At 39.1% G+C, this 21,390-nt stretch overlaps 2 protein-coding genes across 4 annotated transcripts; both read left to right on the forward strand.

Moving 5' to 3' along the window:
* Nucleotides 1-523: 523 nt before the first annotated feature.
* LOC127630649 (septin-5-like) lies at nucleotides 524-15,248 on the forward strand. Of its 3 annotated transcripts, none has more exons than XM_052108285.1 (11): nucleotides 524-818; nucleotides 7,163-7,253; nucleotides 7,386-7,472; nucleotides 8,999-9,122; nucleotides 9,265-9,399; nucleotides 9,538-9,655; nucleotides 9,823-9,924; nucleotides 11,246-11,342; nucleotides 11,792-11,927; nucleotides 12,091-12,193; nucleotides 14,671-15,248. In XM_052108285.1, exons 2-11 carry the CDS (start codon nucleotides 7,244-7,246, stop codon nucleotides 14,731-14,733), a joined length of 975 nt encoding a protein of 324 aa, XP_051964245.1. In that variant the 5' UTR covers nucleotides 524-818; nucleotides 7,163-7,243; the 3' UTR covers nucleotides 14,734-15,248. The 3 variants fall into 3 exon arrangements, with proteins under 3 accessions (XP_051964245.1, XP_051964244.1, XP_051964246.1); XM_052108284.1 differs by lacking the exon at nucleotides 524-818 and adding an exon at nucleotides 4,134-4,501; XM_052108286.1 differs by lacking the exon at nucleotides 524-818 and adding an exon at nucleotides 6,680-6,755.
* Nucleotides 15,249-15,556: 308 nt separating this feature from the next.
* On the forward strand, nucleotides 15,557-21,091 carry LOC127630660 (platelet glycoprotein Ib beta chain-like). Its single transcript, XM_052108297.1, has 3 exons — nucleotides 15,557-16,233; nucleotides 17,442-17,795; nucleotides 20,533-21,091. The coding sequence occupies exons 2-3, from the start codon at nucleotides 17,455-17,457 to the stop codon at nucleotides 20,828-20,830; spliced, it is 639 nt and encodes a 212-aa protein (XP_051964257.1). The 5' UTR covers nucleotides 15,557-16,233; nucleotides 17,442-17,454; the 3' UTR covers nucleotides 20,831-21,091.
* The last annotated feature ends 299 nt before the right edge of the window (nucleotides 21,092-21,390 follow it).

Genomic DNA, 21,390 nt, shown 5'->3' on the forward strand with positions numbered 1-21,390 from the left:
AAATTAAGTGAATTCTATAAATGTATAATTTAAATGTATGATTATTATAAAGTTTAAACATGAAATATAATAAGAAAATATACTCAAATATAAAACAAAGTTAGGATTATGTTTGCCACCAAATGCAACTTTTATAATATTTTACACAAGACAAACAGGTAAATAATAAAGTTCATTCTTTAGTGAAAGTTATACATATAATTTACAAGTATGCATATTCTATAAGGCTTAAACATGAAATATAATTACAAATATACTAAATTAATTATATAATAAGACGCAAATGTATGCCCTTATTCGTGCTAAATTGACTACAAATATTCATCCTTGCATGATTAACCCAAAGCAACAAAAAAGTACAGTAGTGTTTTTCATACCTTATTAAAGCATTGATCCAAATAGTAACAATTACCCACATGATTTAAAAATAAAGAAAAGGATATGATGTACATCTGAAATTAGATGATTGACGTTTACATGGGCGAGGTTTCGGCAGACGTGGCCACGCCTCCTCTTCCACGTCTTGGGTTCCCAGCGGGACTGAGCGCGAGACAGACGGAACTCCAAGCATCAGGCAAACGGAGCAGAGCAGCAGAGACACCCCGAAACATGACCACAAACAGCTGGTTCAAGAGCAGGATGATCAAATCCGGTAACGAAAGAGACAAAGTGACAGTTTTTAACTCTGTTTGAGTGTGTTTCATTGGATTTCATGCTGATCATGTCTCTCTTTCTGGGCATCTTCATCCGTCCTGCATCCGCGCGCCACCTGCATCCCACATGCGACCTGATGCTGCGCGCGCTCAGATGACAGCGAGGTAAGAAAACGTGCACCTGCACCAAAATGCACAATTTAACTTCTGTTTTAGCAAAGATGTAAAGGTGCAATTTACAAACCACAAACGATTTCCACACTGTAAATACGCATGCGATAAGCACATACGACTAATTTGACTGTGCGCGAGCTGAATTTTAGTGTTTTAAACCTGTTGCCGTGGTTTTAAAAGCATTATGTGTGCATACTCCTGCTTTTGATGTTTAAAAGCGTCGCAGAAGATTGGGCTGACGGTTTGTCACCCTCCCCGGGCTGACGCACTTCTCATGATCTCATCCTTCAGGATTATCATGCATCCTTTTGGTCGAAAGATAATTAGATGACAAACCTTTGCTTTGTCATCATACCTTTTCTGGGCATTGAATAGGAAGCATGCAGTATAATGTGTGTGCTCTGTCCATTTGAGCTCTGATAGTGCTGTATTGCTCTAAGTAGGCGTTGTCATGGTTACAAGAGCAGGAGCATGTGAGGTTTGCCTGTGCTATTGCAGCATCACTTTATGCCAGTGATGGCAAACATCATATAACAACCAAGTTTGCGTAGCTCAACAGGTAGTACGTGGCGCTAGCAACACTAAGCACACGGGTTCGATTTCAAGGTAACACACATACTGAATAAATGTACATCTTGGCTGCAGTAAAAGTCACTTTAGATAAAAGCATCTGACGCACGTGTAACAAATGCCACAAGTGTGAATTCTGATATCTGTGAAGCTAGATGTTTATTCTGAGTTTTGTGATCATTATTATTACAGCTGAAAGAAATGGCCGATTATGTGATGTCATATCAATGTCATAAAAATTTGTTGCATCATGCTTTATTGTATCATCGTTATTGCATGCATACTACTACAGAGTTTCTTGATTGTGACTGTAAATATATGAGAGTGAGATCTCATTTAAGCAAGTTCAAATCATTTGTTTTGAAATATCTTTTAATGCAATATGCACAGAATGTTCAGCACTTGATCCATGAACACACACATACTGTATGCATGCAGTCATTAGAGAGTCCAACATCCTACACAAGAGCAGTAATGCAACAGTTAACACCCACACGCACACATTCTGTTGATGCTTCAAGATATGTCAGTCTCTCACTTACTGTAATTCTACGAACCCTTTCCTTTTCTGCTTCTCTTGCTGTCTTCATTGGGTCATCTTTGCATTGAGGTTTAATAACTTAAATGTGTGGAAGGCTGGTTGCAGTTTCACACATCTTTATCTCTGAAAAGGTCACTTGTGTGCAGTGCCTTGCTTCGGCTCTAAAGTTCACTGTCAGTCCAGTGATTCACACAGCTGCTTACGCTGTGACAGATGGCATCACCGAAGATGCTTTTGATCATAAAGTCAAATCGCCTGTGATGTTGCTCAAATGCAACAGCAAGATTGACAGAAGAAGATTTGAGCCAGAATTGGTGCTACAAAGATCGCCTCTCCTCAGTATTCCAGTCTTCACTCCTCCCTGTACTTCATAACGATGTCATCGCGTTTGTTTCAAACCCTCAATCACCGTATAATGTAAGACAACACATGTTAAAGACATTAAAGGATGACATCACCACCTCACTTTAAAGATAAAGTTCACTCAAAAATGACAGTTTTGTCATCATTTACTCACCCCCATGTAGTTCCAAACACACATGACTTTCTTCAGCTTCACAGTGAGAGGGTGTTGTTTTGCTTTTAGGAATGGGGAGCAGGGGCTATTGTGTCATTCTAGGACATCTGTTTCCCTCTATTCAAAGACCCCCCCCACCACCAAACTGATCAGATATGCATGGTCAGTACCCCCATCAACCCTGTAAAGGGGTGAATCATACTTTATTGCATATATGTTCATTATTGGAACTAAGGAAAGCTTCACTTGGAGAAGTTTGTTAGTACTTTTCCAAGTGATAAGATTAATAATTGGACTACTAAAATGGACAAACAATACACTACCCAGCCAGATTCTAATATTGTTTCTGTCTGTGTTTCCTGTTTATTTTAGTTTTTAAAAATGAATTTCCTTTTTCTCATAGAACACAAGTGCCCCCTATAGGTCTCTGGAAGCAAAACATTCCTGGTCATTTTATTTGTCTTGATATAATCTCTTGTGATTTCTCCTCTCAAAAGAAGCTCAGTAAGACGTTGTTTGACTTTGGCTATGTTTGTTATGTTACCATGTAGTATGCAGTATGTGTACTGTGCACAGTATTCCAATGTATCCGTGGAATACTCGGATGACCTACAGTACATTGACCGAACTGAATACTGTATTCCACAAAGCAATTCACTCAATTTCTTCTATTTCCTGTGAGATTAATGAAGCAGATGTAATATATCAACCATGATATGTATCTGTCTGTCTATCTATCTGAGAATGTCTGTCTGTCCATCCGTCCATCGTCTGTCTGCCTGACTATCTATCTATCTGAGAATGTCTGTCTGTTGTTCTGTCTGTCTATCTGAGAATGTGTGTCTGTCTGTCTGTCTGTCCATCGTCTGTCTGCCTGACTATCTATCTATCTGAGAATGTGTGTCTGTCTGTCTGTCCATCCGTCTGTCCTTCTATCCATATGTCTATCTTTCTAACTGTCCATTCATCCATTGCCTGTCTGTCTAACTATCTATCTGTATCTGAGAATGTCTGTCTGTCTATCCATCCGTCTGTCCTTCCATCCATATGTCTGTATGTCTATCTTTCTGACTGTCCATTCATCCACTGTCTGTCTGTCTGACTATAGTTATTTCTGTCTGTCTGTCTGTCTGTCTGTCTGTCTATCTATCTATCTGTCTATCTGTCTGTCTGTCTGACTATAGTTATTTCTATCTGTCTGTCTATCTATCTGTCTGTCTGTCTGTCTGTCTGTCTGTCTATTGTACTTTCTATCTATTGATCAATCTGTCTGTCTGTAAATCTATCTCTCTCTCTGTCTGTCTGTCTATATATATATGTCTGTCTAAATGTGTAAAGCTAGCTTTTATTTCTTGTTACTAACTGAAACTGAGATTGTCATTAAAAAGGAAAGAAAAATCATTTGAAAATGTAGTGTGCATAGATGTGCTATAGTCCGAGGAAAAGCTGTGTGCCCATCTGGCAAGCTCTGATGGGAAGGGTGTGGCTCCCATCTTACTAAATGTGTCTGTCTCTCTCTCTCTAACACACACACACACACACGCACAGAAATCTCTGCACCTCATGCCCGTCTGCTTATCCACTGTGGAAAAAGTGGGGGGAGGATTGAGCAACTAAATGAATGAGTGTTTTTATTCCCGTTTTTAACTGCCCATCTCTTTCCTGTCTGACATTGCTTCAATGCTTTTTTCTTTTTACGTCTTTTCTTTTTTTCTCTCTCTATCCCTCCCTTCTTACCTTCTTTTGTATTTCATTCATTTGTGTGGGGATTTCTCTCTCTGCCTGCCTGAACACAGAGCTCTCGGATGTGCCTTGGGCAACAGACAGACAGAAAACACGGAAAAGGAGACAGACAGTTTACACTCGGGGTGAAGACTGTGTTACACATTTAAAGTGTTAAACTGAGAAAGAGAGAGGTGAAGCAGGGTTGAACAGATTTTGAGGCGTGTTGGTTGAGTTGTCTGGGTCAGGATGGACAACATGATGCTACAGGAGAAACTGGTGGAGAAACTTCTGTGCCCCCGAACCCGAACCACCCGACAGAAGGTTGTGTATGTATTTATATAAATATGCAGTATCTGTGTGTTGAGTGTAGCACTTAGCTATAGTTATGGGACAAAAGTGAGCTACATTTGGCATCTCTTTGGGGTCACTGAGGATGTCTTCATTTGTATAATTGATGCATAGGGATATTTGTTTTTCATTCTAAGATGACAAAACGTTTTAGGGTTAGATTGTGGGTTAAGGTTAGTCTATTGTAATTATACTTTGCAGTGTAAAAAACAGGATACAATAGAAGCCTATGGTATGTCCTCTTTTAAGTGTGTGTGTGTGTGTGTGTGTGTGTGTGTGTGTGTGTGTGTCTTGAGAGAAACTGCAAAGGTACATGCTTGAAAGTTAGAATGTGTTGTATGTTTGAGAAACAGTATAAAGAAGGATGTATGACATTGTAAATTATGTTTATGTATATAATGACATGTATTTATATACATATACTGTATAATATATTCTGTATATAAGCAAACTTTTAGTGACATAGCTACATCCAGGAACACCTTAGCAACCACATAGCAACATCCCAGGAACTGCATAACAACACACTAAAAAGAACACTCAGAACACCTTAGCAACATCCCAGGAACTGCATAACAACACACTTAAAGGAACAATCAGAACACCTTAGCAACCACATAGCAACATCCCAGGGACTGCATAACAACACACTAAAAAGAACACTCAGAACACCTTAGCAACATCCCAGGAACTGCATAACAACACACTAAAAAGAACAACACCTTAGCAACCACATAGCAACATCTCAGGAACTGCATAACAACACACTAAAAAGAACACTCAGAACACCTTAGCAACATCCCAGGAACTGCATAACAACACACTTAAAGGAACACTCAGAACACCTTAGCAACCACATAGCAACATCCCAGGGACTGCATAACAACACACTAAAAAGAACAACACCTTAGCAACCACATAGCAACATCCCAGGAACTGCATAACAACACACTAAAAAGAACACTCAGAACAACTTAGCAACCACATAGCAACATCCCAGGAACTGCATAACAACACACTAAAAAGAACGATCAGAACACCTTAGCAACCACATAGCAACATCCCAGGAACTGCATAACAACACACTAAAAAGAACACTTCAGTAACCACATAGCAACATCCCAGGAACTGCATAACAACACACTAAAAAGAACACTCAGGACACCTTAGCAACATCCCAGGAACTGCATAACAACACACTTAAAGGAACACTCAGAACACCTTAGCAACCACATAGCAACATCCCAGGGACTGCATAACAACACACTAAAAAGAACACTCAGAACACCTTAGCAACATCCCAGGAACTGCATAACAACACACTAAAAAGAACAACACCTTAGCAACCACATAGCAACATCCCAGGAACTGCATAACAACACACTAAAAAGAACAACACCTTAGCAACCACATAGCAACATCCCAGGAACTGCATAACAACACACTAAAAAGAACACTCAGAACAACTTAGCAACCACATAGCAACATCCCAGGAACTGCATAACAACACACTAAAAAGAACGATCAGAACACCTTAGCAACCACATAGCAACATCCCAGGAACTGCATAACAACACACTAAAAAGAACACTCAGAACACCTCAGCAACCACATAGCAACATCCTAGCAACCGCATAGCAACATGCTGAAAACCACTAAGAACACCTCAGAAAACACAAAGCATCACTTGAGCGTTTTGGTGATGAGTTTTGGACTGGAAATCACCACTCACATTTTCTTCAGAAGATGTGACAAATCTAGTTCTCACTCTCGTTTTGTAGCATCAACCATAATTGTATTCCATGCACACATTTTTATTTAGTCTTCTCCCTCTTTCTTGTTCCCTCTCTCTCACACACACAAACTGCATGCATGGGGTGAGACCTGATAGGGTTTCTCTTTTCTAGCATGATGGACTGATGGAAACACATGACAGGATCTGAGATGTTCCAGCAGTGAGATGAGTTGTGTTTGGCTGGAGTTTGAAGATGTGTTTAAAAGCCCTTTTCAGTCTGTGTCAATAGGGTTGCTGTGTGTGTTTTGTGGCCGCTGGGGTCTACTTGACATGGCGACTGAGATGGTTTTGCTATTTGGTTTTATTTTGCTTCCTTTCACTGCATCAATGTTAATAATCTCAACGTTCAGAGAGCTTCTGTCTTTTGACCGTTGATGACTGCTGTGCGGTTTCCTGTGCAGTCAGTGGAGATCAACAGGGGGCGACTCAACAGTACTGCACTTTTCATGCAATTTTATTTTTGTGACAGGCTGACCATTCATTCAAGTTTAAGGGATATTAAAGGGTCCATTATTTACTCACCCTCATGTCATTCCAAACCTATATAACTTACTTTCATTCTGTGGCATACCAAAGGAGATGTTTAGCATAATGTTCACATCCTTCTGTTCCATACAATGAAAATATCTTAAACATACTTGCACTATATTTCAAACTGGTCACTATATTTTTTATCTGTTAGAAAACAGCAGCTTAGACATTCTGCTTAACGTCTCCTTTTATGTTTTGATCATATCATATGGGCTAGGACCAACATGAGAGTGAGTAAATGATGACTGAATTTTCTTTTTTGGCTGAGCTATCCCTTTAAATTAGGGTTCTCTCTGTTTCTTTCTCAGGATAAGCAGTATGTTGGCTTTGCAACGCTTCCTAATCAGGTGCACAGGAAGTCAGTGAAGAAGGGCTTTGATTTCACTCTAATGGTGGCAGGTCTGTGTGATTTCATCACTACGGCATGTGTCAGCATCAGCGTTGACTTTCACTGACATAAAGCAAACATAAAACAGTACACAAGTCAACACATGCACATATTGCCAATAATCTGTTCATCTGTGTGTTTAGGTGAATCTGGTTTGGGCAAGTCTACTCTAGTTAACAGCCTCTTCCTCACAGATCTCTATAAAGACAGAAAATTACTAAATGCAGAAGGTAAGAATTCTCTGCATGAGAGATTTATCTGTTAAATTACATCTGTTATGTAGAGAACTGTTTCTGTAACTTGGAACATGTTTTACACATTAATTTTGTAACGTAATTTAAATTGAGAACAGTCATGTTCTCAACTCCCAATAACAATTTTAATCTTTATGGCTGTTATGAAAGATAGATAGATAGACAGACAGGCAGGCAGGCAGACAGACAGACAGACAGACAGACAGATGGATGGGAGGATGAACAGACAGACAGACATAGAGAAACAGGCAGACAGATATAGACCGACAGAAAGATAGATAGATAGACAGACGATGGATGGACAGACAGAGAGACAGAAAGATAGACATACAGACAGATGTATGGAAGAACAGACATACATAGAGAGAGAGAGAGAGAGAGAGAGAGACAGACGGACGGATGGATGGAAGGATGGATGAGAGAAAGACATAGAGACAGACAGACAGATATATGGAAGAATGGACAGACATAGAGAGAGAGAGATAGATAGACAGACAGACAGATGGATGGAAGGACAGACAGAAAGATAGACATAGACAGACAGACAGATGGATGGTAGGACAGACAGACAGAAAGATAGATAGATAGACAGACAGACAGACAGTATCGAAGAATGGACAGACAGAGAGAGAGAGAGAGAGATAGACAGATGGATGGATGGACAGACAGACAGAAAGAGATGGATAGACAGACGGACGGACAGACGGACGGATGGAAGGATAGACAGATAGATAGACGGACGGATGGAAGGACAGACAGACAGATAGATAGACAGACAGACAGACAGACAGATAGATAGATAGATAGATAAACAGACGGATGGATGGAAGAGTGGAAAGAAAAACAGACATAGAGAGACAGACAGACAGAAAGATAGATAGATAGACAGACACACACACACAGACAGACAGACGATGGACATACATAAAGATGGATGGGAGGATGAACAGACAGACAGACATAGAGAAACAGGCAGACAGATATAGACCGTCAGAAAGATAGACAGACAATGGATGGACAGACAGAAAGACAGAGAGAGAGAAGGACGGATGGATGGAAGGACGGATGGATGATGGAGAGAAAAACAGGGAAAGACAGACATAAAGATAGACACACAGACATAGAGAGAGAGAGACAGACAGACAAAAAGACAAGAAGGCACAGTAGATAGATAGACAGATGGATGGAAGGTTATACAGACAGACAGACGTTGGACATACAGACAGATGGATGGAGAATGGAGAAATATAGAGAGAGAGACAGACAGAAAAAGAAAGATCGATGGACAGAAAAAAGAAAGATAGATTGACAGAGAGACAGTGGTTCAGGCACTTTTAGCAAAAGTTTGGGGGTTAATAAAGTCATTGTTTGGTGTAGTGGAAAACGCCACAACTGTGGGACTGTCGTAATTTATAGATATTATATATAGTCATTTTTAAAAAGGTGTAATGGTATGTTTTGTTTGAACCTTATGTAGACTGGTTGCGTTTCTCCCATAACAGAACGCATTCATCAGACTGTTGAAATCACCAAACACACAGTGGACATCGAAGAGAAAGGAGTCAAACTCAAACTCACCATCGTGGACACGCCAGGGTTTGGAGACGCTGTTAATAATAATGAATGGTGAGAATTCAGCTGCTCCCATCCTGACATGGACACAGTTGTGTCCAGTTCTCTCATTCTGAGCACTGTGTGTGTGTGTGTGTGTGTGTGTGTGTGTGTGTGTGTGTGTGTGTGTGTGTGTGTGTGTGTGTGTGTGTTGCAGTTGGAAGCCCATCACAGACTACATTGATCAACAGTTTGAGCAGTACTTCAGGGACGAGAGTGGACTTAACAGAAAGAACATACTTGACAACAGAGTACACTGCTGTCTGTACTTCATACCGCCATTTGGACATGGGTACGAAAAGCACAATGAGTGTGCGTGTAGTGGAGTGGGACGAGTGTCCAAATATGGGTCAAAATATCATAATGTTCATGTCTGCATAATAATACAGTGTATTTGTTAGGAATCATCTTATTCGTGTTTGCGGTGCAGGTTGCGGCCGGTGGATGTGGCGTTCATGAAGGCGCTACATGAGAAAGTGAACATTGTTCCTCTGATCTCTAAAGCCGACTGTCTCACTCCCAATGAAGTCAAAAAACTCAAGGACAGGGTTAGAGATATCCTCTTATCTTTTGTCCTAATTCCCACAGTAGTTTCCCCCATGATAGTAAATCAGATGCACTTAAAAGTTATATGGCAGGTTGACTCATTCAGCAGGATGCGCAGAATTGCGTTCTTAGCATTGACCCGTGGCTGCTTTATTCTGCATTCCTGCAGGTGCGAGACGAGATTGAGCGATTTGGGATAAAAGTGTATCAGTTTCCTGAATGTGACTCTGATGAAGAGGAGGAGTTTAAAAAGATGGACAAAGAACTGAAGGTACAAATGAACCAATCTCATTAATATGCCTCTGAATTGACGCAGAAAAATCATAAACTCCTTTCATTTTATAATATGACATTAAAATGTGTTTTCAGTGGCGTCATGCCACACGAGATCAGTAAAAGAAGCTGTTTTAACTACTCGATGATGATTTAAAGTAATATACATGCAGAAGGTAATGTGTCATTTGTAATGTTTACCTTTTGCATTTATGGCGCTAATGCGCTAACACGCTATACAGGGGCCAGAATATGCACCCTTTACACTCACCCATTATTTACGATGACACTGGTGCTACTGCAAAGATGGGTGTATAAAAGAGCATTGATGGGTAGAATACAGACAAAAGAATAAAGGGAGGTATATCTTACCCTGGGCAGATGTGTGAAAGGCTTTTGGCTTTGGCATATAAACAAATGAGTGAATGGGCACTTAAGAGTATTTGAGCAGATTTGATTCCATTTATGGACTAATTAAACAAAACCTAAATAATCGCATGACATTTTCTTGGAAAATGTCTCTATGTGAACGATCATACAGATGTGGGTTCGTTCGCACTAGCTCGCTAATGACTCTGCGTGCCTGACGTGTTCATGTTGACTGATCCTGGAATTAGTCGTCGGCATCAAAAGTAGGTGGAGCTTCAGGTCACACCTACCAGTGATGTGGACCAATAGCAGTAAGGAGGTGTTTAGCAGCTTGTACGATGTTTTCCTGAAAGTTCACCATGGCGAGCTGAGCCACGGATACAAACTGAAAAACACCAGATGGCCAGATTTCACTCTAAATGACGTCACACCCATTCGTTCTACGATTTAGTAGGAAGTGCGTCATTTTTAGCTCTCTCACAATGCCAAAAATAATAACAATTTGCTAATAACCAATATGTAAAGGCTGTCGATCAATAAGGATTCTTTTGCACATGTAAGGGGAAGGTGTATTCATGAACAGAAGCATCGCTGCATGCTAAATGAAAGATTAATTCAGTTTAATTTAACATCAAAAGGGTGTCTAAATAAACAAATCCATTAAGGCTTTAATCAAATGAAAAAAGAACAATTAAATTAAATGTAACATTGCATTATTCTTATCATTTGAAGCACTTTTATATGGATTCTCACGGCTCAACCCAAAATGCAAAGTTGGAGTTATTGTTCCAGATAATTTAGGCCCGTTTGGGCTGGTTTTACTCGGATCATAGACTGTTTCCTGCTGTTAAGATTGTGATCATGAAGCAGAATTCAGTGTTACTGTAAATATCATATAAAATAGTAAGTGATACATTAAATTTGATCATCTGTTTGTATGTGTGTTACAGGAGTGTACTCCATTTGCTGTCATTTGCAGTAATGCAGTAGTGGAGGCCAGAGGCCAGCGGGTCAGAGGGCGTCTTTACCCCTGGGGTACAGTAGAAGGTCAGTGTGTTTAGAAACACGATGAACACTTACAAAACGTGTAAACTTTCATGTACTTTGCATATATACATAATTAATGTACTTTGCATAATTACATATTCAATGTACTTTGCATAATTACATATTCAATGTATGTTGCATATTTACATATTCAATGTACTTTGCATAATTACATATTCAATGTATGTTGCATATTTACATATTAAATGTACTTTGCATAATTACATATTCAATGTACGTTGCATAATTACATATTCAATGTACGTTGCATAATTACATTTTCAATTTACGTTGCATAATATGTAATTATGTCATGCGCTTTGCATATTCAATGTGCTTTGCATAATTACATATTCATGGGCTTTGCATACAAACACATTTAAGGATGCCAATGTGTTTGTATTAATTGTTGTGAAATAAATAACATTTTGTGTGTGTGTTTTTTCAAGTGGAGAATCAGTCTCACTGTGACTTTGTGAAGTTGAGGAACATATTGATTCGCTCTCACATGCACGACCTGAAAGACGTGACCTGTGATGTGCACTACGAAAACTACAGAGCGCATTGCATACAGGAGATGACCAGGTGTGTGTTAGAAGTTCACTGACAGTGATTGATATAAATATCATGAACAATGCCAGGAACCAAAATCCCAACACAATTTTTTATTTTAACTTACAGAATTTGCAGAATGCATCGTGCCATCAATAGGTGACTTTAATGTAATGCATGTTTGTGTGTGTTGCAGTAAACTTGTGCAGGATAACCTTACAGACAGCCCGCTACCCATCATGCCATTGCCCACACCAGACGTGGAGACGGAGAGGCTTATCAAGATGAAAGATGAAGAGGTACGAAATATATCAGCCATCACTGACTGACGTCTGTTACGGGTCCGGGTTAAACTCAATCAACAGCATATGTGGTATAACGTTGATTACCACAAAAGTTCATTTAGAAGCACAAAATCAAGTTTAGAGTGAGACACAACGGAAGTGAATGGGTCAATCCTTAAAACGTTAAAATATTCCCTATTAAATGCATAGACACACATTATGTGTAAACATGATTTTAGTGTGATAAAATCTCTTACTAACCTTTTCGTTGCAATCACAACATAACTCCAAAGCCCTAAAATAACTGTAAAAATTACGATTTAAACAACCGAACAGCTTAATACACAAGTTTAACAAAATAATGAATGTTTTTCCTTTTTTTTAATTATAAGCTTCATATTTGGGCCTTTTACTCTTGTGCACTGTTCGGTCATGTTTGACTGAAATCAATATGGTTTCTTTAATAGAAATGGGACACTTCGTCTGAGTGGCTCGAGGCTTGGTTACTTTTTCTAAATTTTGCCCTCTGGGAAAAATAAAACTGGGCTGGATTCGATAAGTTTAGGCCACGTGACAAAAAAAAGCAACACTTTTGATGTTCACATAGGAGATAAATGGGTGAGACTATAACACAAAGCATTTATTTTGGGGGGATGTGTGAAATAAAATCAATAATTCAGTCACAATGCAGAACACACACACACACACACACACACACACACACACATATGTTGTGTTTCCATGTTTTATGGGGACTTTCCATAGACATAATGGTTTTTATACTGTACAAACTTTATATTCTATCCCCTAAACCTAACCCTACCCCTAAACCTAACCCTCACAGAAAACTTTCTGCATTTTTACATTTTCAAAAAACATAATTTAGTATGATTTATAAGCTGTTTTCCTCATGGGGACCGACAAAATGTCCCCACAAGGTCAAAAATTTCAGGTTTTACTATCCTTATGGGGACATTTGGTCCCCACAAAGTGATAAATACACGCTCACACATACACACACACACACACACACACACGCATTTATTTAGTTACAACCAGGAATGAATTAGTGGATCTCTGCAGCCATCTGCTGGTTATTTTTGGCATCTAATTGTTGTTGTTTTGCACCACATGGCAGCAATCTGCCCCAATACATGACACATTCTCATATTTTATTCATGTTTCAACTTATAGAAGTGTAGGTTTTTACTGTAGTGAAATTAATGTAAATGTGCTTATTTGCATATGCAAATTAATGGTGTAATTGATCAATTTAAGGGTAGATTTAAATAGCATAAAATCCCCACAAAAATGCACAACTTTAGTGTGTACTTACTGTAATTGAAGTTACTGTTATTCATTTTTTTTTCTTCATAATAATATAAATAATTACACGTTTATTGTTTTTGGTCAAATTGTCTACGGATAATAAATTTGGTCCAAAAACTGTCTACGGATAATTTTTACGTTATTTTATGTCAGATAACCAATATGATTGCCAGAATTATACATCTTTGAAGTTTTGACTGTATTTTTAGAACCGTTTTTAATAAAATGTACATTTTCATGCATTAAATATTATAAGAGAAAGATAGTTTGTTTTGTACCGTTTAAAGGGATAGTTCGCCAAAAAAGGAAAGTTATCTTGTGTGACTTTCTCTCTTCTGCAGAACACAAATGAAGATTTTCAGAAGAATATTTCATTTCTGTAGGTCCACACAATATAAGTAAATGGTGACCAGACGTTTGTCGCTCCAGAAAGCACATAAAGGCAGCATAAAAGTAATCCATACGACTCCAGTGGTTTAATCCATGTCTTCAGAAGTGATATAATAGGTGTGTGGGAGAAACATATCAATATTTAAGTCCTTTTTTGACTCTAAATCTCCACTTTAACTTTCACTTTCAGATGTGAAAGTGAAACTGAACCGGCACCACATGTGACTTTCAGATGTAAAAGTGAAAGTGGAGATTTAGAGTAAGAAATGACTTAAATATTGATCTGTTTCTCACCCACACCTATCATATCACTTCTGAAGTCATGGATTATACCACTGGAGTCGTATTAATTACTTTTATGCTGCCTTTATGTGCTTTCCGGAGCTACACAGGTCTGGCCACCATTCACTTGAATTGTATGGACCTATAGAGCTGAAATATTCTTCTAAAAATCCTCATTTGTGTTCTGCAGAAGAAAGAAAGTCATGCACATCTGGGATGGCATGAGGGTGAGTAAATGATGAGAGAATTTTCATTTTTGAGTGAACTGTCCCTTTAAACCGGAATCGAAAAAGGCTATTAGAAATAAAAGGCATTCAAACTACTAGCTGAATGAGAGAAAGTAAGCCTTATTATTATCTTCTTCTAATATATCAGACTAACTGCCGATATCGAGTTGATCACCAATATATTGTGCAACCCGTTCCTCATGAAAGTGGATTAGAAGAAAATGTCATTTTTGTGGTTTTGACTGAGTCGTTTTATATCTGCAGCTGAAGAGAATGCAAGAGATGCTGGAGAAGATGCAAAAACAGATGCATGACAAAGATCAGTGACACACACACTGCAGCTCTCAGATGTGAATGCATTTAAATGATACTGTACAGATATCATATATACAGGTTTATCAGATTCAGTCTTACATTTGCTGTACATTTATTTGCTCATTGTTTCTGTTTGCCTGGATCAAATATGGTGCAGCTGCCATGCTCTTGTCTAAGAGAAACATAAAAAACGGTATTATTAACTTAAATTAACTTTTAAGGGGTCTAATTTATATGTACTTTTTTATTTGCTTAGCCAGATGAATGTGTGAGTTTTTCTATAATATTATTTTCTGAAACAGTGCGGTGGACATGTGTTGATATGTATGAGATAGATTTTGTGCATTTGTTGGATTCAATGGCAGTTTTGTTTTTTATATTGTTCGAAGTGAATGTGCAGATACGATTTAAATAATTGTTACCAATAAACTTTCTCAGTTCAGACTGTGCATCTTTGCTTGTTTGACAATAATAATATAAATTATATTAGTGTTGTTGGTGAATTACTATATAGTAAATCTTGAAGTAAGGCTCACTAATAAATGTGAATATTTCACAAGTTGTCTTTTTGTTTTGTCCACAAGGTTTCAAGGCTGTTTAATAATGTTGTTATATAACGTGTGTGTGTATATATATATATATATATATATATGTGTGTGTATGTATATGTGTGTGTGTTTATTGTTTATTTATATATTTAAATATTGAATATTTTCTGATACTGTATAATTCCTCTTTCCTTCAGATGTAAGTGCATTTTTCTGCGTCACTATTAGAAGTTGAAAGTGGTTCAGCAGCCCCAGTATCAGAGAGGGAATGTTGCGCATCACTTCCTGTGTGTGAGTGTGTGTGCGCTTGTGTTTGTTTGTGTGCGTGTGTTTGTGCTTTTGTGTGTATGTGTTTGTGTGTGCGCTTGTGTGTGTTGGTTTGTGTGTCTGTGTGTTGTTTTGTGTTTGTGTGAGCGCTTGTGTGTGTTGGTTTGTGTGTTGTTGTGTGCTTTTGTGTTTGTGTGTGTTGGTTTGTGTGTTTGTGTGTTGTTTTGTGATTTTTTTGTGTTTGTGCTTGTCTGTGTGTTTGTGTGTGCATGTGTGTGCTCTTGTGTGTGTTGGTTTGTGTGTTTGTGTATTGTTGTGTGCTTTTGTGTTTGTGTGTGTGCTTGTGTGTGTTGGTTTGTGTTATTTTGTGTGTTTGTTTGTGTGTGCATGTGTGTGTTTGTGTGTGTTGGTTTGTGTGTTGTTCTGTGCTTTTGTGTGTTAGTGCTTGTGTGTGAGTGTTTGTGTGCGTGTTTGTGTGTGTGTGTGTGTGTGTGTGTGTGCTTGTGCGTGTGTGTGCATGCTTGTGTGCGTGCATGTGTTTGTGCTTGTGTGTGTGTGTGTGTGTGTGTGTGTGTGTGTGTGTGTGTGTGTGTGTGTTGAGAGTAATTTTATCAGTCAGACACAGCTGTTGTCGATGCTGCAGTCTTAACTCTTCCTCAGTCTGATACTGACACTTATAGAGACGCTTGTGACACTGGTAAGAACTTTTCAGGATAGTTTGTTCTCACTGTATTTGTTCATGAATTCTTATTGATTTCACATTGCTCGTCTGTTTATAACAGGATCTAACAGAAACCTCAGAGAAATAAGAAGGTTATTATAAACCGATATTTGCACAGCAAAAATAACATTATTTTTGTCTTGTTTCCAGTAAAAGATATATAAACAACTTTTATTGGGAAATTGTTGTATTTTATTTAACAGCACAATGAATGTCATTTTACAGTAAAATATTGTAAAAATAAATAAAGAATTTTTATTAAGTAAACAATATAATTTACCATATGCAGTACTTAAGGGTGCAAAATGACTTTGTTTAACAAGACAATACATGTACTTTTACTGTAAGCACAAAATAATAATTTGGCATTTTCATAAATCCCTGCATGACCGATCATATTTAATTAGATTTTTATATATTATATTTTGTCTAAATATAAAACCGTGATCCTGTAAAAATATACATGCACCAAAATTGCATCCTGTAATAACAGCAACATGTTCCCTGTACTTTTACTGTAAATTTCTGCCAGTTTTTACCGTAATTTGAACAGGATTTGTCTTACAGTTTTGTTTTAAGGATGTTCAGACATTTTTACTGGAAAACAAGACAAAAATACTAATTAAGAAAAAAAATTTTGCAATGTGAATGAATAAAAAGGTGTTTTAGAATAAAGAGAAATACAGACTGTAAACATTTGCACACCTAAAAGTTCCACGTATTATTTTAATTTCTCTCTCGCTGATCCACGGCTGTTTAAAGCCTTTACACACACACACAAAAACACATTGAGTTCTGAACTGAATAGACATTGATGTTTCGAGCTATCTGGAATTTCAGCAGCAAAAAAAGGAAGCAAATTTAGCTGTGAAGACCAAGATAAAAATGACCGAGAGCTTCACACTCAGAGAAGGACTTTTCTCCTGGTCTCCATGAGGGAAACAATAGGAGACACCACAATTGCATATTGTATTTTCTTTTTCTAGGTGAAATAAAATGTATATATGATAATCATTCAATGTTAAAATGTGTTGAACAATTCACCATTGCTTGTTGTTACATATTGTTACCTATATTAATAACAGCATATATGGTGATGCCAGCATAAAAGCGTTTTAATTTTAAAAGTGTATATCAAAATAATCCTAGTGTCTCATTTCTCTCATATATGTCTCTCTCTGTAGTGTGTGAGCGAGTATGAGGTGTGTTCTGCTTGTGTTGAAGGTTCTCCTGTCTGTGCTGTGTAGTGAGATGTTTGTGGTTCAGGCTGTTTGTCCTCAGGTGTGTTCCTGCAGCGGTACTGTGGTAGATTGCAGTAAACGCGGCCTCACCACGGCAACACTGCCCTCCTCTTTCCCTCCACACACCACTGAACTCCACCTGAATGATAATCACCTGACTTCACTGCCCAATGCCCTACTGGACTCACTGTCTGCCCTGCGCCAGGCGGTTCTCCACGGTAACCCGTGGTCATGTGACTGCGGTGTCCTCTACCTGAGAGGATGGCTTCTGAAACAGAGAAACAATGATTTGATACGGTCAGTGTGTGAAAATGTGTGTGTGTGTGTGTGTGTGTGTGTGTAGGGCTGAGTTCTTGGTCTTATGAAATTTTTTGATTCTTGTGTTATAATTTTCTGTTATTAGTGGGAAATAACAGAATAGTTGACCCTTTTCACTATTTGATATTTTTCTTTAGAATTTATGTGATTTATTTATTTTTTGTATTTGTCTGGGTCTTAGGTTGTCTGGTATTGTTTTGGTCTTAGGGTGTGTGGTATTGGTCTGTATCTGGGTCTTAGGGGTCTGATATTGGTCTGGGTCTTAGGTGATCTGGTACTGGACTTGGTCTTAGGGTGTCTGGTATTGGTCTGTATCTGGGTCTTAGGGGTCTGATATTGGTCTGGGTCTTAGGTGATCTGGTACTGGACTTGGTCTTAGGGTGTCTGGTATTGGTCTGTATCTGGGTCTTAGGGGTCTGATATTGGTCTGGGTCTTAGGGGGTCTGGTAATGGTTTGCGTTTGGGTGGTTTGGTATTGGTCTTGGTCATAGGTTGTCTGGTATTGTTCTGTATCTGGGTGTGATATTGTCTGGATCTTTGGTGATCTGGTACTGGACTTGGTCTTAGGGTGAGTGGTAATGATCTGTATCTGGGTCTTAGGGGTCTGATATTGGTCTGGGTTTTAGGTGCTTTGGTACTGTCTTGGTCTTAGGGTGTCTGGTATTGGTCTAGGTCTTAGGGTGTCTGGTATTGGTCTAGGTCTTAGTGTGTCTGGTAGTGATCTGGGTCTTAGGGGTCTGATATTGGTCTGGGTCTTAGGTGATCTGGTACTGGACTTGGTCTTAGGGTGTCTGGTATTGGTCTGTATCTGGGTCTTAGGGGTCTGATATTGGTCTGGGTCTTAGGTGATCTGGTACTGGACTTGGTCTTAGGGTGTCTGGTATTGGTCTGTATCTGGGTCTTAGGGGTCTGATATTGGTCTGGGTCTTAGGTGATCTGGTACTGGACTTGGTCTTAGGGTGTCTGGTATTGGTCTGTATCTGGGTCTTAGGGGTCTGATATTGGTCTGGGTCTTAGGGGGTCTGGTAATGGTTTGCGTTTGGGTGGTTTGGTATTGGTCTTGGTCATAGGTTGTCTGGTATTGTTCTGTATCTGGGTGTGATATTGTCTGGATCTTTGGTGATCTGGTACTGGACTTGGTCTTAGGGTGAGTGGTAATGATCTGTATCTGGGTCTTAGGGGTCTGATATTGGTCTGGGTTTTAGGTGCTTTGGTACTGTCTTGGTCTTAGGGTGTCTGGTATTGGTCTAGGTCTTAGTGTGTCTGGTAGTGATCTGGGTCTTAGGGGTCTGATATTGGTCTGGGTCTTAGGTGATCTGGTACTGGACTTGGTCTTAGGGTGTCTGGTATTGGTCTGTATCTGGATCTTAGGGGTCTGATATTGGTCTGGGTCTTAGGTGATCTGGTACTGTCTTGGTCTTAGGGTGTGTGGTAATGATCTGTATCTGGGTCTTAGGGGTCTGATATTGGTCTGGGTTTTAGGTGCTTTGGTACTGTCTTGGTCTTAGGGTGTCTGGTATTGGTCTAGGTCTTAGGTGGTCTGGATATGGGTCTTAGTGTGTCTGGTAGTGATCTGGGTCTTAGGGGTCTGATATTGGTCTGGGTCTTTGGTGATCTGGTACTGGACTTGGTCTTAGGGTGTCTGGTATTGGTCTGTATCTGGATCTTAGGGGTCTGATATTGGTCTGGGTCTTAGGGGGTCTGGTAATGGTTTGCGTTTGGGTTGTTTGGTATTGGTCTTGGTCTTAGGTTGTCTGGTATTGTTCTGTATCTGGGTCTTAGGGGTCTGATATTGGTCTGGGGCTTAGGTGGTCTGGTACTGTCTTGGTCTTAGGGTGTCTGGTATTGGTCTGTATCTGGGTCTTAAAGAGGGTGGGATTGGTCTGAATCTGGGTCTAAGGGTGTCTGGTACTGGTTTGGGTCATCGGTGGTTTGTGTTGTAGGAAGACTGGCATTGGTCTGGGTCTCAGGAGGTCTGGTATAGGTCTGGGTGTATGTCTTAAGTTCTTGGTTTGGGTTTTAGGTTGTCTTGTATTGTTTTGGCTCTAGGTTTTGGGGTTTCTGATATTGTTCTGGGTTTTAGGATGCCTTGTATTGGTCTAGGTCTTAGTTGGACTGTGTTAACAGTGGTCTGGATTTCAGGTCTGAGTCTAGGCTATATGTTGTCTGGTAATGGTCTGAATGTGGGTTTAAGGTGATATGGGTCTTAGGGGTCTGGTATTGGTCTTGGACTTAGATGGTCTGTGTTAAAGGGGGTCTTATATTGGTCTGGGTTTTAGGTCTGGTAGGCTTTAGGTTGTCTGGTAATGGTCTGAATTTGGGATTTAGGTGGTCTGGTATTGGTCTGGATATGGGTTTTTGGGGGTCTGGTATTGGTCAGTGTCTACATCTTAGGATGTCTGTAAAGTGGTCTGAGTTTGGGTCTTAGGGGTCAGGTACTAGTCTATGTCTTGGGTGGTCTGTGTCTAGGCCTTAGGTGGTCTGGTATCGGTCTTGGTCTTAGGGGGGTCTGGTATTGGTCTGGTTCCTTGGGGGTCTGGAATTGGTCTGGATCTCAGGGAGTCTGGTTTTGGACTATATCTAAGTTGTTCTGGTAGAGGTCTGAGTTTGGGTTTTAGGTGGTCTGGGATTGGTCTGCAAGTGTTTTGTAGGTTCTGCATTCATGAACAATTAAACTGCATTCACAGTAAAGCTGTCTGTACTGTATGTTTTCCAGGAATGTGAGCTGTAGTTCTCCTGCGCACCTGCGGGGGCGTCTGGTGGTTTATCTGGTGGAGGAGGAGGTTTTGGAATCATGTCGTTATTGGGTGTGTAATTTAGCTCTGGCCTCTCAGATCAGCCTCTTCATCTTCATCACTGTTCAAGTGCTCCTCCTTGTCTCTGTCATCCTCTTCCTCAGACGGTTTAACCGGCTCACTCGAGAGGCTCGCCGCATGGCTGCAGAGACATTCACAGGAGAAGATGATGCTACTCAGACCAGTGAATATGTCACGTTAAAGGACAGGGACATGTAGGACAAACAAATTGGCTCATTTCAAAATTTTATCAATTTGCAATATTTATATTAAATTGTCATTTAAAGTGTTTATTTAGAATTGTAATATTTACTGTAAATTGTACTAATCATGGAAAATTTGGAAAAAAACAGTTTACAAAACAAATTATTCTTTATAGTTGTACTTTGTGAAAAAAACTTTATTATAAACGATACATCGATCCATTTGTCACGATGAATTAAACCATTTGAATCTGTACCTACATGTGTAATGTGTGTGTGTGTTTGTGTGTGTGTTTTTACTGCAATTTAAAGAATATATCACTTTATGTTTATTGCTCACAACATATTAAAAAAACAAAACAATGGAGAGCTCATTGTTGCTTATCATGGTAGAGTAGACCATATAAAACACCAATTAACATGAACTTATTATATATTTTTATGATAAAAATTTGGCCAGGACTCTCTGTTAAAATAAATGTGAATTATTAAAGGACTAACCTGGTTTCAAATGATTTAAATGAATGCATAAATACAAATTGTAACTTTCCAAATGACTTGTATTCGACTACCACT

Source organism: Xyrauchen texanus, chromosome 37, assembly GCF_025860055.1.
Source record: "Xyrauchen texanus isolate HMW12.3.18 chromosome 37, RBS_HiC_50CHRs, whole genome shotgun sequence".
Classification (NCBI taxonomy): domain Eukaryota; kingdom Metazoa; phylum Chordata; class Actinopteri; order Cypriniformes; family Catostomidae; genus Xyrauchen; species Xyrauchen texanus.